This window comes from Channa argus, chromosome 1 (assembly GCF_033026475.1).
Source record: "Channa argus isolate prfri chromosome 1, Channa argus male v1.0, whole genome shotgun sequence".
NCBI classification, from domain to species: Eukaryota; Metazoa; Chordata; class Actinopteri; order Anabantiformes; family Channidae; genus Channa; species Channa argus.
The window spans coordinates 49,199,231-49,216,653 of record NC_090197.1 but is presented as its reverse complement, the minus strand read 5'-3'; the positions used below and the strand labels follow the sequence as shown (position 1 = coordinate 49,216,653).

Below are 17,423 nucleotides of genomic sequence, written 5' to 3'. Positions count from 1 at the left end.
ACTAAGTGAGCCCAAATGTGCCTGAGGTGCTGACAATAAACTTAGTAGGGTGCATATGAATGAGTGAATGTCTGGAAAATTTGTAAAACTTTCAATGCTAGTTCTAAATGATCGTTGTGATGTGGTAAATATTAACGAAAAAAGCAGATTTGTGCGTAAATGCATTGCACAGAGGGGTTTAAAAAGTAGAAATAGATATTAAATGACGATGGTTAAGGAAACAACTCCTATAATATGTATTCTTCTCGTAAAGATGCTCTTCAATCTGGAACCAACAGTTCAGGATTAGGACAAGATGGTCTTATGAACTGCATATACATTTACATGATAAAGGATTAGAAGAAATTCTTGCCCAATGCTACTAGAAAAATGGAAACATGCATTGGAAATTTCCTATTCTAAAACCAGGAAAAGATTAATTTAGTCCATAAAATTAGTGACTTATAGCATTGAAATCTGTTTTGTGCAAGGAGACATAAAAAAAAAAAACATAAAAATGGTGTCATATGCAAATGTACCATAGAGTCCAATACACTATTAAAAAGCAGTTGTTAATAAGGAATCTTGGGGTATTCTTAGAAACTCAGGCAAATAATTGATGATGATGATGATGATGATGGATGCTGCAGCAAAATGTTCTTCTGAATCTTCATAATGCTGGTATTATTGGTAGATTGTTTAATTGGATAAAATACTTTTTTAGTCCCAGAACAATTATAGTAAGAGTTTGGGAAATTTTGTCTCAAATTGTTTTTATTGAAAATGGCACTACCCAAGGCTCAGTCAATTGTCCAGTCCTTTTTTAAGGACTGAAAAAATATGTTTTGGATTATGTATATTTGTAGATGATGGCACCATCTGGAGGAGAGGGAAAATATTCAACTTTTGTTTTCCCAACCATAAAAGGCTTTGAATCAGGCAAACAATATAGGATATTTGCTTTTAGGAGAAAACTATAGGTGAATCTTTATATAAAGAGAGCTACAATTTCCAAATTTCCAGGTGTGTGAATGGGTGAGAGACACGTATTGATATATATTTCATAAATAATGAAAATGCTTGTTGTTTAGCTAGAAGTTACTGGGAAGCTGAGAGGGAGTCTTTACTCATTACTTATCATGCTATGATTCAATTCACTTTAAATTAGGTGATTTCTGTGTCCATGAACAGATATTAGAGCATGTTATCCTGTTATCTCCTGCCTGAAATATGAGTGGTACATCTGAGGAAGAAATTGATAGTGAACCTTATGTGTTTTATTGGAGAGAAACTCTGGATGTTACTGTTTTCCGTTTAAAAGCTGAGAAGAACAAATCTAATAGAGAAAACACAGACATATCTATATATTATATCTTTATTGTATTTCATTATAAATGGTGGTGTACAGAGGCCAAATACCCCCCAAAATAACATGGTTTCAACATTAACTTAATTATATTCATGAACCTATGAACCTAACTATGTGTAAAGCTCCCTGCGAGATAATGGATAGAATAGTATAATTCTTTATTTAGATATTAGAAGGGTCAAAAGGTTAGTCAAATTACGAAACAGACTCCATTCCAATTGGTGGCGGTAATGCATCATTTGTTGTTTGTCGACAGCCAAGAAACTCCAGAAAGAAGAAGAAGAAGAAGAAGAAGAAGAAGCAGGAGGAGAAGAAGAAGAAGAAGAAGAAGAAGAAGAAGAAGAAGAAGAAGAAGAAGAAGAAGAAGAAAACGCTCCTCTTTTTATCGGTGTCTTTTATTTTGAAGGAAGAGGCCGGAAACTGTAGTGTTGATGTCGCTCGCGGAACTAGATCGAGTGAAATTGAATCGTTAACGTGGATGTACACGAGACAATAAAGTAAATAAAGTTAGAAAGTAATTTTATTTAATGGTTAAGTGGTTGTTTGTGGTGATAGCACTGACTGGGGCTTTAAACCAACCAAAAATAGGTAACGTTAGCAGCCAAACAGTAACGCTCGCTGCAACATTTTGTCTACAGGTGCGAACGCGTTTGTGCCTTTGGAGCGCACACTGAGCAGGCTAACGTTAGCCAGCTAGCCCGGCAGGGTTAAGTTTTTTGGCAACTAAAATATAATCAGCGTTTAGAGCTAAGAAGAACCCATTCTGTTTTCCTCTTTGTGCTCGTGAGAAAAATAGGAACTTTTAAGTGTGTTCTGTGCTTTTAAAGCCGTTGGGAATGTCATCACCTCCATATGGTCGCGGGAGTCATGAAGTGGCAGCGAATGTATCAGACAACGACTCAGAGGATGAGGTAAGTTACATAAACAAAAACAATTTTCTCTGGTTTCTGGTGTCTTTAAACAAGTGTCTATTTTTCGTAGCTTCTTTAAAACTGTGCTGTACTTCTTACAGAATCACGCGTAGTAAAGTTAAGCATTTTTGCATTTCTTTCTTTCTGAGGCAGACCCGACTTCAGATGATTGAATTTAGCTTCATGACTAAGATCCGTTTCCTTTTCCACAGCCCAAGCTCTCCCTCAACCAGTTCTATCCATACATCCGCTGTGCCCTATGCTGCGGTTTCCTCATTGATGCCACTACCATCACAGAGTGCCTGCACACATGTGAGTTACAGTACAGGTATCATTTAGTTCCCGGACTTTAGATTTGAGGGGTTGCAAATTATTTGGATGGCTTTACATCCCTGACTTCATAGAGACATTCAAATGATGACTTTTTCTCATTAAAAATCAAATTTTGTGGGTTTCAGACATGGGCTGTTCACACATACATTAGAAGAGCTCTGACTTTAACAGCTATTCATGGTGAATGTTGCCCCAAATGCTCCGATTTGCTATAACGTTTGTCTGAAGTATGTCTGTCAGCTTTTCCGTGTTTAAGATCTTGGGTGGAATCCTGGTGATTTTTGATTCATTTAGAAAGTGATCAAAGTTATGCTTTGAGTCTGGCTTGACTATACTTGACGTGTGTTTCATTTTCTGCTAGTCTGTAAAAGCTGCATCGTGAAGCACTTCTTTTACAGCAACAGGTGTCCCACATGCAGCATTGTAGTCCATCAGACTCAGCCCCTCTACAACATCAGGTGGGTCTGCTCATTAAGTTATTTCTTGGATTTATTTTTTTTAATTTCCTGGACAAGATGGTTGTCAACCAAGTTTTAAATGTATTTTAAAATGTGTGATAACTCAAGAATAAATAAGTAAGAATCCTGTTTATATTGTCAAAGATGTGAAGTTTTGACATTGGGATTTTTCAAGTGGAACTGTGGACTAGAAACCTGTCATTCAGATGTGTAATGAAGCAGTCTTTTCCTATGTTTTTCTACAGGCCTGACAGACAACTCCAAGATATTGTTTACAAAATGGTTCCCTTCCTAGAGGAGGGTGAGTATTTGTGGAAATAGTGGCATGAATTTAATGTTATGTGTCATAACGTGTCATATGATTTTGTTTGTTTTGTTTTGTTTTTTCCTTTACTGTAGTTGAACGTGAACAAATGTGTAACTTCTACAAAGAAAGAGGACTGGAGGTGCCAAAGCCAGGTAACATAGTTTGCAATGAATTCCATATTAAAATTCAGCATAAGCATTTTGCACTAAATCTGATCATTTACAATAATAAAAAGGTGACGATTTTTAGCACAGCAACAAAAGCTATGGAGTAGGTCACTTATTCAAGCTTGTCCCTCGTGTTTACTCTTTCTTCCTTTGCAGTGGTGGTCTCTCCTCCAGGTCCTGTTGTGGTAAAGAGGCAAAAGAAAGAGCACATTCCTCACTCTGTGTTCACCATTCCCCCTGAGCTGGACGTATCTTTGCTGCTGGAGTTTGTAGGGTGAGGATTTTCCTGGACAGTTCTATTTCAAGCGTTTTGAGTTTCAAGTGTTAGCACCTTTACATTTTATTTAAAAGCCTTACACAAATTTGATATAAAGACGATACATATAGTACGTATAATCTCCTTCAGCAAACAGTGATTTGGCATCAATGCCTCAAAGTCATTTGGATCATTGTTCATGATGGCTTCTGCTTCACAGAGTAATGTCTGCAGAAACTCTTCATCCAAACATTGATTTTTCAGTGCAGCACCGAGTACTTTCCTAATGGAATGAATTAAACACTCCCAGACCCCTCCACAGTGAGAGCCAGATGGAGGATTAAACATCCACTTGATCAGCGTTTTTTCTATTTTGGACATGTTCCATTCTTCTGGAGTCCTTTTGAGGTCTTGCTGAGCCCCATGAAGTTCATACCATTGTTTGAATTTTAGTCCAAAAACTGACCCCTTTTTGCAGTAACGCACAGAAGAGCATTAACAAACAAATCTGTGTCCAATGACGCTGCCACCTCCATGTGGACAGTTCGGGTAGCCAGACATGTAACTATGACATTAGAGATGTTACATGGTGGAGATCTGACATTTGTTGCTGCCCAGTTGCTCCGTGTAATCTTTGTCAAGTTCTACCCTTAATAAAACATAGTTGTTACCACCATCCTTTCGTGGATTTCCTGCCATATGAGCTGTGATACTCGATGATCCTTAGCCAGAATGGCTGGGTGTTTGGATTCCTCAGGGATGGCAGCTCAGCTGAGCTTACCACCTACTCAGAGAATTCCATCTCGAAGCACTGGATTAAGTCTATGTACCGTGAGCGTTTCTTGGCTTTTTTGTATATAGCTTCTTTGTAGACAACATTGTAGACAACATTTGGGGTTTAACCAGAAATTTGGCAATGTCACTGTGGCTCTGCTTTACCATGAGTGAAGCATGCTGACTTTCTGAACCTGGAAGCTGGCTAACTGCACTTGCTTGGGAGTCACAGTGGCCTGTTTCTGTCTTTACATTCCCATTGGGCTTAGCTCTGAAATACCTCATATTGGGCTCATCACTTGCTTCTTCACACTGTTTAGCAACATTGGTAACAGCAGTAACAGGTACATTAACCTCTGCATCAGTTGTCTGTATCTGCCGAAATGTGATGTTGTTCCTGCTGCTATTTGAGCCCCCGGACACCACTGAGCCATTGTATTTCTGGAAGATCTCAAGTTGAGCATTAGAAGCAATTCTTCCTTTTCTGCCCTAAGAATAACTTCTTCCTCCAGAGCGTTATTTTTGCCTTAATGCTTCAGCCTTAGTTAATAAAGCTGCCCTTTTTAGTTCAGCCTTAAGGCTTACTTTTGAAGCTGAAGATGCTACAGAGTGCTCAGAACTTGTCTTATTTGCTTTCTCTATACGCTGATGTACCTCTTTAGTTCAATGGGCAACATCGTCACAGACGTTCACAGATCGCTATTCATTACAAGTTTGTGGACTACTTCTTTAACTGAGACATTTATATCACAAAATTCACCAAACAGTTGGCTGAACTCCCTTCATCAGTTTTGTAAGTAGTGTTTAAAATGCAACAATCACTACTATTTTTGGAAAGGGGATGGATAACAGCCTATTACTGTTATGTGTGTGTTTGTTATGTTCTCTAGTAACAGTTTTCTACTAAGTAGAACCAAAAAAGGCATTTTCACAGTAGATATTGGACGTGTCGTAGCAGAATTAACAGGGTGTAACTAATCTAAATAATAATAGCTCTGCTTCCTGTGCACCATGCCAGTGAGTCTGCATCCAGAGAAAGACCACAACCCTTGAAGAAGCACAGACGAATTGAATGTAGCCATCAAAAATGTTATTTATCGCACCTTTGGATGTGCTTTTATGACCTGTTCGAGTATTTTCATTTTCATTTGATGAAAATCAATTTCCTAATGTCCTTTTTAAGAACGTTTGTAGCCTCTCACTGGTAAGAATTATTTGGCAGATTGTACAATGTACATACATGTAAATGGTACTGACTGATTTAATTTTGCTCTTGAAATGTATAAAATGACCTTGCAGTCTCATAGTCAACTGCCTTGCAATTGTAAGTGCTTGCATAATAAAAAAACAAGTATTTATTTATATATATTTGTTTGTTGTTTTTGCTTTCAGGGCTGAAGAGGGCATTAGCAACTATAAGGTAATAACAAAACATTAAATATTTACTAGGTCTTATTAGATTAGAAAAGTACACTGTAGCAGATATAAGGACAAGATGCATTTGGGGTATTCAACTAGGATTATCTCTGGCCAGGCCATTCTGTAATAAAAGCTTTGTACAGCTGCTGTTACTAATTTGTTATAGTTAAGACATTTAAGTAAAATTTTAAATCAGGGTTTGTTTGTTTTTTAGGAAAAACATGTATTTGTTTGACAGATCCAATTTCCTTCCTATTTTTTTTTTTACTTCTTCTTCCAAGTAATGAAGCTAGCATGTTTGAATCCCAATATTATCCTATGTTGAATTCTTATTTGTTTTTAATGAATTATACTCTTCTGAAAGACTTTGACATTCCATATTCCACCCTGACCCCTCTGCCCATGTGTAGCCATTAGAGAGACGCTATGTTCGTGTGTCAGGTGAGGCCACCATCCGCCATGTGGAGCTCTTCATCAGGAGGAAGATGGAGCTTAGCCCCACCTGCCAGGTGAGTCTCCTGGGCTTAAACTAATCAGTCAATTGACTGACATTGCCACAGTTTTGATCCGCTTTAGACTGACTTGGAAGCGGGACAGTAGAGGAAGCCAGCATTGCAGTATAGAGAAGCCATGCGCAGTGACCAGGTTGAGACTAGTTTATCTGAGTGTGGTGCTTTTATGCATTAGGCAGGCAGCACCTTTGCTGCATGTGCTAATGCCACACAGTATTACCAACACAGTACATACTTATTTATAACTCTAACCAATTAGTATACTAAGTGCCTGTAGTAGTTAGCCAATTTATCGGACGGATCTGACATATTTTTAATATTTAAATTTTCATTTAAGTTGAGCAATTTCTCTTTGAATTTTATTTTATGTGGAATAAGAAGAGGAATGAAAACTTAAAATCAACATTGGCATTAGCCATCGACAAAATCATTTCAGTTGACCCCTACTCTGTAGACCCCAAAACCCTAAAAACAGATTAGGAACTCTTCTCTCTTCAGAATCATCCAGTTTAAACTTTAATATCATGTCAAGAAATCAAATAATAGTTCTGAATCAGGAGATTCAGTAGCTTGTTTAAAGTTAAGAAATGTCACAATGATGCGGTTCCCTCCACAGAGGGAATTTGTTAGCTTCAGCATCTGATCAGGGTTGGAGATGCTCTGGCTTTTGGCAATTACCTCAGTGATACCAAGTGGAAAAAGGAGTCAGAGAATGAACGAGAAATAGTGTTCAAAGTAAAAAAAATAAAATAAATGAGAGCTTGAAACTTTACTTTTATCTAGTGATATTTGCTGTAATTGTGGGATTTATTTATTGTGTATGACCTACACTGCAGCCTAAAGTCTATGCTAACAGTTCCAAACAGAGGGACAGCGGTCACATGAATGGATCCGTACATGTAAAATGGGTTGACAAAATAAGCAAACCCCAACATAGAAAGTTCAGCTGCTCAGGTCAAAACTCAGCAGGGTGCCTACATTTAAAGGACAACAGACACTCCTAATGACCTTAATCTGATTCCAATGAAACTATTAGTGCAGTGATACCATGTCTCCATCAGATTCTTTTACATGCTGTAAGAGGAGGCTCATGTTTGCAAATGCTGGTGTAAAAATTAGACGTGTGTTTTCCTCAGAGCACAGACAAACCTAAATGTCTTTGCATGGTCAGTTTGGCAGACAGACCATCAAGGTGTTGCTATGTTTTGTATTTAGCAACACGTGGATAAGGATTAGCAGCTTACACTGATTTCCTGGCTTCAAGACTGCACTGCCCCAAACATGTCTGCACAAACCTGAAGAGGACAGGGACACATGAAGCCAGGGTTACTGTTTACAGTTGCAGCCATCACAACAATTGTTCTACAACACTAGTATTGTTACTGGAATTGACTAGACTAGTTGACTTAGTTGCCGCTGAAACCTTAGGCTCCCCCATCATCTGCTTCCAGCTGTCCTTAATATCCAAGGCATGGACTGTGTTTCTGCATCTTCTGTAGGTCGATGTGGTTTGTGGAGATCACCTTCTAGATCACTACCAGTCACTCAAAGACATTCAGAACTCTGTGGGCCAAGATGCACTACAGGTCCGTACCACAAAAACACACAGCAAGAACAAATACCGCAGCAGGCCAGTACTACTGATCCCATTGAATGATCCGTTTCTGTTTTACTTTAGGATGGCCTGTTGGTGCTGCATTTTGGCTTGGTCCTGCCCTCCCAGACTTGAGTGTGAGAGGTGGATGTAATTAATTCCTAAGGTGATGAAGTTACCTTTTGCCTTTTTTTTTTTTTTGGACCAGGGAAAAACAAAGACCTCTAACTTTGAATTTCTTCATTAAACCGTGTGAATGTGAGAAGATGTCAGCTGTTGTCACAGCACACATTGTCACACTGTAGCATTGGGGAAATCCATGTGACTACTAAACACTGGTCTAATACCTTTGATTTATTTTAGTGTCCGGATGTAAAAATGAAATGAACCTCGATGATTCCATATGACAGATCACCGTTTGTACCGTTATTTTACTTATTGTTCAGCGCTTTGGTGCTTCCACTTAACACAACACTGTGGCTTCGGCTGTATTTAAACTGGATTTAAGTAGTCGGTGTAAATAGTGTGTCCATGACGGCAGTGCCTCAGTTGCCTATCTTATTGCAAAGCAGGGACCTGTGTCTTAATTTTATTTCTGTTTGAATCCAAGGGTAGACTGTGATTTCAGATCATTCTGATTTAAAGGGCTTGAAAAAAAAGGACTACCACTACCAAAGGTGTGTGTGTGCGTGTGCATGTTTACTGAGATTCTATCATACTGGTATCTTTCATTACAGCTTGCTTCTTGAATTGGAGCTGTTAACTTTTATATAGACCTCTCATGTAAATTAACACAATTTCTCAATACAACTCAGCGCAGTTATTTTATATAAAGAGGTTTTAATAGATATTTGTAAAAATACTTTTCCTACTGTGTTTTGGCATTTGAATCAATAAAATGACAGCACAACTGTCCTAATTCATTCATGTTTACTGTTTTGCAGGGTTGGGTTTAGAAGAGTTTAAATGGGTGGAACAAACTGGGGCAAACTGGGAAAAATAATAAAAATGCGTCATTAAATTTAAAACCATTATTAATAAACTGTATGTTAACTACTGCTGCTGTTGGGACAGTGTAATAAACAAAGAATATCTGTGTATGTTAATGTGAAATAAAAGCTACTGTTTTTAAATCTAAATATTACAGCTGTTGATGGATTTTATGGGGCCCTGGATTTTGAAAAAGATGAGCATCCTGTGTTTGTGAATATGCTGACTTGAATATGAAAGCGCAGACAAAAGTTTGTCAGTAATGTCATTTAATTCAGTTCAACTGAACAAAGTAACTACACTAATCTTTGGTGTCTTAGTTTTAAGGTGAAACACACATCTGTAAAATGGCAATTCTCTGGCAAACAAGAACAATTTATAGATTTGTTCAAAGATTGTCTAATGCTCAGGAAAAATGTCAAATCTTTTTCATACAGCTATAACAGAATACTGACTTTACAATTCTAATACCAGATTTTTGTATTAATATTAGCTCCCTATGAACTCGATAGACACTTAAAGTATATTTCTTTACACTCCCAGATGTCTCTGTCTGTTTCTGTTCAGTTGTTGGAGTTAATATCGGCCTCATCTTTATCCTCACTTATATTTTTAAAGCTCTCCTTGGTGGCTCCTTCTTTCTCCCTCTGGCTGCTCCTGGAGGAACTGGTTGAGGCTCGAGGCTGGAAGCTGTAGCTGGCAGCACCAAATGACATTCCTGAGTTGAAGTGGGTCTCCTCCCCCTCCAGCAGTTTCCTATCAAAGTGCCAAAGTAAAGAAATTTCAGATTGGGCACATATACACTTACAATAACACACCACAATTCAGGTTTTTGTTTTTTCAGTTTAACATGTCATCAGGAGATCTGTTACTTAGTTTGAACATTAGTCCTGTCAGCACCTGTAGGCAGCAATCTCTATGTCCAGGGCCATCTTGACATTGAGCAGGTCCTGATACTCTCTCAGGTGTTGGGCCATCTCACCCTTCAGGTTCCTGAGCTCAGTATCCAGGTGGCTGATGGTCTCCTGTTACAGTCAAAATGAGAAAGGTGTCAAAACAAAAGAAAAGCAGAGAGATTTTTTTTTTTTCCCTTTTAAGGAGTACAACACGCTTTAAGGCTTAGCTTTACATTCTCTAAAAAGCCCGTGAACGCAGATGCCCTTCCTGGATCCGATTTAGCAGGGCAGAGATTAATCTAACAGACACGCAGGGTCAGTTCACTAAGCGCTGTTTCGGTCAGTCAGAGTTGAGCCTCTGACTGACTAAAGGTCATTTCTTGTCCATAGAACTTGAACTTTACTTAGACAATCTTAATTACCAACCCTGATGAGTAAAACTTATATAAAGAGCGAGGCACTTTTTATTGCAACAATGCAACTTTACAACTTAACTCGGAGGCAATTTTTACACTAGATATCCACATCATTGAATAAACTCAGGCTGCTTAAGGCTTGTTTTAGTTTCAGATTATCATTTCATACAAGGACTGTGGATGTTTTCTTTTATTACTTTCAATTAAGGGGCTTAAGGAAGCGATGCCAATGTGGCAGCCAGAAAGATTACAGCAAATAAAACGTCTTTCAGTGTTCCTGAAGGCACCTGTTGTGTTGACTCGAAATATACTTTAGTCCAACATAAAGACACCAAATGGGGACGCAGCTTGTTACAGTAAAGCTGTAAAATAATAATAATAAAATATCGACTTATTGTGAAGTAACTCCGTCACTGATGTTTAGAGGTACTGGCAGTGTGTGTTTCCCAAAAGATCAAACTTTATACAATGCTTCCAGTGTATGTTCTCTCCCATTGAAGGGTTATTTGATAAAATATCTGCAGAAAGTGCTGAGATGAACTGTCTGCAATGATTGTTTCATTATAGAAAATTTTATGTAATTAAAAAAACAACAGTCAGAACAACAGGGTGGTGGCTGTTGCATGGCTCCATTCTGTTTCCAGCTTATTATTGGAACCTGGTAATTATTCAACCACCAGCTTTGATTACACAATTTTCTGTTTGTCGCCAACAGATTGGACAAAGACACTCAATAGCTTTGAAGACAAATTACAGTCAGACGCGATATGAACGACTGTTTGTTTAAAATGGTAAATATGATGGATTCACTCTGTCCTTGACACATTTAAGTTAGGGCCTCTCTGCTGTGTGCAGTTAGCTAACAGCTTTATTCAAGCTGTGATGTAATTCAAGAGGAGCCTCACTGTGAGATCAGCTCACTTCCAATCCAATTATTCTGCACAGTAGTAGACGGTAATGCCCTCCATGTAGACTATGCCAGCAGTACTGCAACAGGTGACCAGGTACTGGGTGCACATTGCTTTTTTTACCAGCATCTTTTAATAACCCTAAAAATAAGAGGTAGATCTAATTCTCATTTCCATAGCAGGGCCAAATCCCCAGAATGAGCATGCAAATAAACTTGTTGTAGTATCAAAAGCATAACAGTGTAGTGTTGCAGGCCTGGCTAAATAGTTACTGGACATCCAGAGAGGAGTACTAGAGGTAGGTATAGAACTATAACCCAGAACTAAATGTAGACACGTGGAGGAAAGTTCCCAGGTTGAAATGGGTCCAAAAGGACTAATGTGCTGTATGTTTCCCTACTTCTGGACACCCACGACTGTAGATTTTAATAATCTTGATTGCTTGCCTGCATAGCTGTGACTTCAGAACTATGCGAATCCTCCATCTCTGTTATTTGCCTCTCCAGAGACTCGTTTGCACCCTTCAAGGTCTCTATCTCAATGGTCTTGGATTGCAGCTGCCTCCTGAACTCATTAATCTCCTCCCTGCTGACCCTCATGGCCTCATTGCTCCTGGTTGCCTGCTCGCTGAGGCTGGTAAACTTGCTCTTGTACCACTCCTCAGCTGACTGCAGGTTTTTGGAGGCAATGGATTCGTACTGGCTGCGGATCTCTTTCAAAGCTGAAGTCAGGTCCGGCTTGGTGAGCTCGAGCTCCACGGAGACCTGCTTCGCCTCCATGAGGCTGCTGAGCTCCTGGATTTCCTCATCGTGGACTTTCTTCAAGAAGGAGATTTCATCCACCAGCGACTCCACCCGGCGTTCTAGGTTGAGGCGAACGGCTGTGGCGTCATCCACGTCCTTTCTGAAAGACCTCAAGGTCTGCTCAGCCTCCTCCCGTGCCCTCACCTCATCATCAAACTTTGCATTAAGCTTCTGAAACAAGACATAGGTGAAATGTCAAAAGTGTCAACTTCGGCTTGAAAATGGTGATGTGTTCGTTTTAATTTCCGATTTTTCAAAAACATGCTATTGACCATAACTTAGAGCCTCTGAAGTTACTGTTCATATTATAAGTTGGAAAGGGCTCAGTCATAAATGTCACAAAGCTTCCATAGTCAACAGAAGGGGTGAGGGACCCGTCCTCAGTACCCAGAGGCCCATTTATTTATGATCTGTCCATGGAAACAATGTATAGCTAACTATAAAAACTAAGGAAAAAACTGTTATGCTTTCAAAGCTGCCCACTAGTTTTACCTGGAGCTCGTCTTCAATGTTGTTCCTCTCAATCAAGACATGATTCTTGTCCCTGCTCAGCTCGTCCAGCTGTGACCGCAGCTCCTGCAGCTCCTGCTGGTAGAGGTGAGCGACACGGGACGGCTCATTCTGTTTCTGCCGCAGTGTCACCAGTTCTGTCTCCAAGACTTTATTCTGCTGCTCCAGGTGGCGAACTTTATCGATGAACATTGCAAAGCGATCATTCAGACCCTAGGCAACAGGATAAATGCTTCTTTATCATCACACAACATCTTAAGATAAATTATAACAAAGAGGAAGCAGACCAGAGGGTGCAAGCAAACCACAAGTAGATGGTAAAGTTATAGAACAGCAAAAATCTAACTGACTTAATTACATTCAATCAGCGACTCAACGATTCACGCCTCATTATGTTTGAGACCTACTGTACAAAAATTACTAACTTTTACTGCAAAAAGTTGCTTCTGGAAATGGCTTTAATGAGAGCAGTGAAAGTAAACCAAAGCTGGAAAGTTGAAGCCAGATGAAACCATCTGTTGCTGCCAGCAAATTCAAAATGAGCTTATGTTTTCCATTAAATGGTACAATTTTACAGTTTCAACATCTGATATGTTGTTTATGTTCTATTGTGAATAAAATGTGACTTGATGAGATTTCCAAATCATTGCATTCTGTTTTTATTTCTGTTTTCACATCCTCCCAACTTTTTTGGACTTGTGCGGCCAAATCACAACAAAGTCATCTCAAGGCACTTTACATAAGTCAAGACTAAACAAATATGTAGAAAAGCTCAACAAATCCCCTTTGAGCAGCACTAGGCAACATTAGAAAAGAAAAAAACTCCCTTTAATTGACATTTACAATATTAAATTGACATCTATTGGAGTGCTACCATTGAACGGTATTAGTCTTTATAGCTATGGTTTGAAACACTAGTTTGTGTACTGATTATTACAAACTCATGACTGTAACCTTCTTGTTTTTGTGCCTTTATCAAACATTACAGCTCATAAAATTATAAAAATGACCCACTAAGACTTTTAGTGTGTGGATCAGTTACCTACTGGTCCATAACAATAATGGTATAAGATTAGTGTTATTATGCTGGTGACAAGAAATGGGCGGCTATAGCTCAGTTGGTAAAGGCGGTTGCTTACGGACCACAGGGTGAGTGGTTCGATCCCTGGCCCTGGCTATATGTGTCCCTGGGCAAGACACTGAACCCCTAACAGCCCATTCCCCCTCCCCAGCGATGCAGTGCTGGTCCAAGCCCGGTAGAAATTGGGGAGGGTTGCGTCAGGAAGGGCGTAAAAACTGCCAAAAACATGCGGACAATGATCCGCTGTGGCGACCCCAAACTCACGGGATAAGCCGAAAGGAGAGTAGTAGTAGATGCTGGTGACAATAGATAATAGCCATTGAATGGTGTGATAACATTTGAAGCAGGTGGATTTGATCCGTCCCCTTTAAAATGTTCCTTCATCTTCACAAGTAAAAAAAAAAATTTAGTTTTATAGTAAATAATTATATCAGTGCAAATGTTTGCATCCCCCTTGGTAAAACCACAAGTTAAATAACTTCAATATGTAAATCATCTGATCATCCTCAAAATGAAATTGGTGAACTGTGTGTTTAAGGACATCAGTTTCACCAGTGTGAAGACCATAATCCAGAACTCAACGAAACGTGGACAGTAAGCTAAGAAGCATATTAACAAGCCCGAATGAGTTCTGGAACAAGATTATTTGGTCTGATGAGACCAACTATTTGATCACAATTCACACAGGTATGTGTTGCAAGAAAGAACTGTATGTGGAAATAAAGACCATTCCCACAGTCAAACTTTTTGTTTTAGGGGTGACATGTCTGGATCAGGCACTGGAGCTCTGCATGAAGTGGAAGGAAGAATGAATACAGTTCAATATCCGGAGTTTTTAAAGTAAGTCCTTTTCACCAAGACAATGAAGCACAAAGCAAAGTCGACTCAGGAATGGTTTAAATTAAGGAAAGCAAATATTTTACCATGTCCTTCACAGTCTTCAGACCTAAATTTATTTGAAAACCTCTCATAAATTTAAAGAAGGCTGTACATGACTTGGAACACTTATGCCATGAGGAACAGGCTAATATTACACCTGAAAGGACACAAATGCTTCTCAGAAGGCACCAAAAGAGGTTGGAGGACAAAAGGACTATTCGAGAACATATCAAAAAAGTTTTGCACTGATATAATTCTAATTATTTCACTACAAATTTTAATATGAAACACTCATTGATCATTTTTGTCACTTCTGATGATGAACATTTGATGTACATTATGTTAATAAAAAAATGTTTCATCAAAGGTATGCAATCAATTGTAATGTCTACAGCGCCAACAACCTTGGATTTATTTTTATTTTTTTAATGAAAACAGAGATTTAGGTCCTTTTAAACTTTTTTTAAATATTTTGTTATTGGCCCATCATGCGAAAACGTCAATCTTTTTATCCCGTCACACCTACTGTACCTGCAGCTGCTCCTTTTCATTAGTTCTAACGAGTTTAAATTCATTGTTGACCATGGAGGTCTGGGTCAAGTCGAGGGAGTCTGTCGGCACCGGAGAGAAGGCGGTGGATGACCGTCCGACCCGTCTGTACAAGGTCAGGGGCGATGCGCCGTTGCGGGCTGCAGCCATGGACCTGAGACCCGTAGAGACCCGGGCAGAGGCGCTGCTGATGCGTGACGAGGAGGCAGGGAGCCTGGGAGAATCTCCGAAGATCTTCCGGTAAGAAGACGAGGTGTAGCGGTCTCCGTAGCTCATCTTTGCCCTGAGTCAGAGACAAAAACTGAGGCGTAAGGAGCTTTGCAGGAGCTTATAAACAGCAGGCTGCGGGTGGAGCGAACCATTTTACGCACGCTGTTACACGGGAGCTTTGCGTTTTGTAAGACGACCAAAACAAACGAGGATGGAAGGCGCTTGTATTTCACAAGGTTCAACTTGTGTCAGTTGTTCGGCGGTAATTAAACACAATATGAACACAAATAATAGCAGCCATCACCTTATCACCTGCTACATTACATAATAATATGAACAAATTCCATGAAATCACACATCTAAAATTTTTTATTTCAACCTACTTCTAACGGTCGCAGCCTCAAGCCAAAATCCTTTCTTCCCGAGTTGTAAATGTGTGTTTATAATTGTATCCATTTTAATTTTTTAAAATTGTATTTATTGTCTTTGAGTTATTAGCATTTAGTACTTAGAGATGAGTAAACTCCAAAGTATTGTACTACATCCAGCAGCAGCTTGTCAGAGGTCCTCCTCTCTGCTGCAGGGACTATCCCGTCCATCCGTTATCTTTAGGTCACCAGTCTGTCTCAGGGTCAACACAGACCGAAAACCACAGACACTCACACCCAGGGGCAATTCAGAGTCATCAATTAACCCAACATGCGTGTCTTTGGGTCTTTGGGAGGAAACCCCACACACGCATGGGCAGAACATGCAAACTCCACATAGAAAGGCTGCAGCTGGCAGCTGGAGTCAAACCGGGGACATTTTAACTGGATGTTTTTTAGCTGTGGTTGCAGCACCAGAGAACAATATCACAATAGCAGCCATTGTTTTCAGCTGATACTAATGTTTTAAGAGAACAGATGTCCAGAGTGAGTGGGGCCCTTTAGAATGTAACTTTCCTTTGGAGTCTGCCAGTGTAGATCTCTGTGTCAGTGTAGATGCGGTGGCTGAGTCAGTGGTTCGATCCCCGGTCCCGCTTATGTGTCTAAGTGTCCTTGGGTTAGACACTGAACTTCACTGGGTGAATGGGAATCAACGTTGTAAAGCACTTTGGATAAAACGTTACCATTTGTCTCTGAGGGGGGTTAGTGTGGTCCCCATAAAACGCTGGTTCTCGCCGGCTGGTAACGAGAAGTTGGTCGGAAGGTGATGAGGCAGATGAGCATGTTTGGTATCCTCCCTCTGATGGGAGATGTGTGTAGTCTGTTAGAAGTAAGTCCAGTAACCACGTGCACAGTGAGCTGCCAACACCCTGATTGCCTCAGTTTTTAAACCAGTTTGTGGGGATAACTGAATTGTGTTTTCCTCGTCCAGGTGTATTAACCTATTAACATATTAATTGTGTTTTGTTTTGTTTCAATGTGTCTACAAATCTTATGGAGAATATATGATTAACCCCCCTTTTGAGTTAATAATTCATTTGAAAATATGTCCTAATAATGATTTGGTGATTGACCCAATGTAAAGCAACTGGTTTCACCCAAATGAAGCAGCTGGTTTAGAGTTTAGAGTAGTAGGATAATTTCATTCCAACTCATCCATGTCACCAAACCTATGGATGCATTTATAGATGGATGTAGCAGGTTCTCTCATATGAAATGGCCAGACTGTACTAACTGTAAAGTCCTTTGGCATCATACCTGCCAAGAAAATGTCATTTGTGCAAAATACACCATGTAAGAAAATACAACAACTTCTTTCCAGTCTGTGTCTATGTATTTCAGGTGGACACAACTCTAGACATTGTTCTACAGATCATTCATTGAAAATGTCATAACGTCAGTGTTAAACAAAGAACAGTCCATCCTGTCTGACAGCTCTTGTCACCTGTATTCAGCGTCTTTTCTGCCCTCTTCTGTCTCTGTAAATGAATGGAAATCCGTGTCCAACGGGAGCTTCCTGGATGCTTTTGTATGGCTTTATCTTTTCTATGTTGGATGTCGTCTTTTATTGTCTGTGTCCTGTGCCGCACAAACAATCGCACTTTTGAAAAAAATGTTGATCTTGATCATTTTAGTCCTATTTTACACTGGGAGACCAAAGCATTTAGCATTTAA

The 17,423-nt window shown here is 39.5% G+C and overlaps 2 protein-coding genes across 5 annotated transcripts; one reads left to right on the top strand and one right to left on the bottom strand.

Annotated features, from left to right (window-relative positions):
- The first annotated feature begins 1,694 nt into the window (after nt 1-1,694).
- Nucleotides 1,695-9,824, top strand: pcgf6 (polycomb group ring finger 6). 4 transcript variants are annotated; one of them, XM_067529093.1, is made up of 11 exons: nt 1,695-1,845; nt 2,176-2,259; nt 2,472-2,571; nt 2,954-3,050; nt 3,296-3,351; nt 3,450-3,509; nt 3,681-3,798; nt 5,947-5,974; nt 6,384-6,482; nt 7,985-8,071; nt 8,164-8,993. In XM_067529093.1, the coding sequence occupies exons 2-11, from the start codon at nt 2,185-2,187 to the stop codon at nt 8,212-8,214; spliced, it is 771 nt and encodes a 256-aa protein (XP_067385194.1). In that variant the 5' UTR covers nt 1,695-1,845; nt 2,176-2,184; the 3' UTR covers nt 8,215-8,993. The 4 variants fall into 4 exon arrangements, with proteins under 4 accessions (XP_067385194.1, XP_067385185.1, XP_067385204.1 ...); XM_067529084.1 differs by adding an exon at nt 9,688-9,824 and having other exon boundaries at nt 1,757-2,259; nt 8,164-8,245; XM_067529074.1 differs by having other exon boundaries at nt 1,758-2,259.
- LOC137136737 (alpha-internexin-like) lies at nt 9,436-15,459 on the bottom strand. Its single transcript, XM_067522799.1, has 5 exons — nt 15,094-15,459; nt 12,585-12,815; nt 11,736-12,263; nt 9,970-10,094; nt 9,436-9,825 (listed from the first exon to the last, which is right to left on the bottom strand). The coding sequence occupies exons 1-5, from the start codon at nt 15,385-15,387 to the stop codon at nt 9,633-9,635; spliced, it is 1,371 nt and encodes a 456-aa protein (XP_067378900.1). The 5' UTR covers nt 15,388-15,459; the 3' UTR covers nt 9,436-9,632.
- Between the last annotated feature and the right edge of the window lie 1,964 nt (nt 15,460-17,423).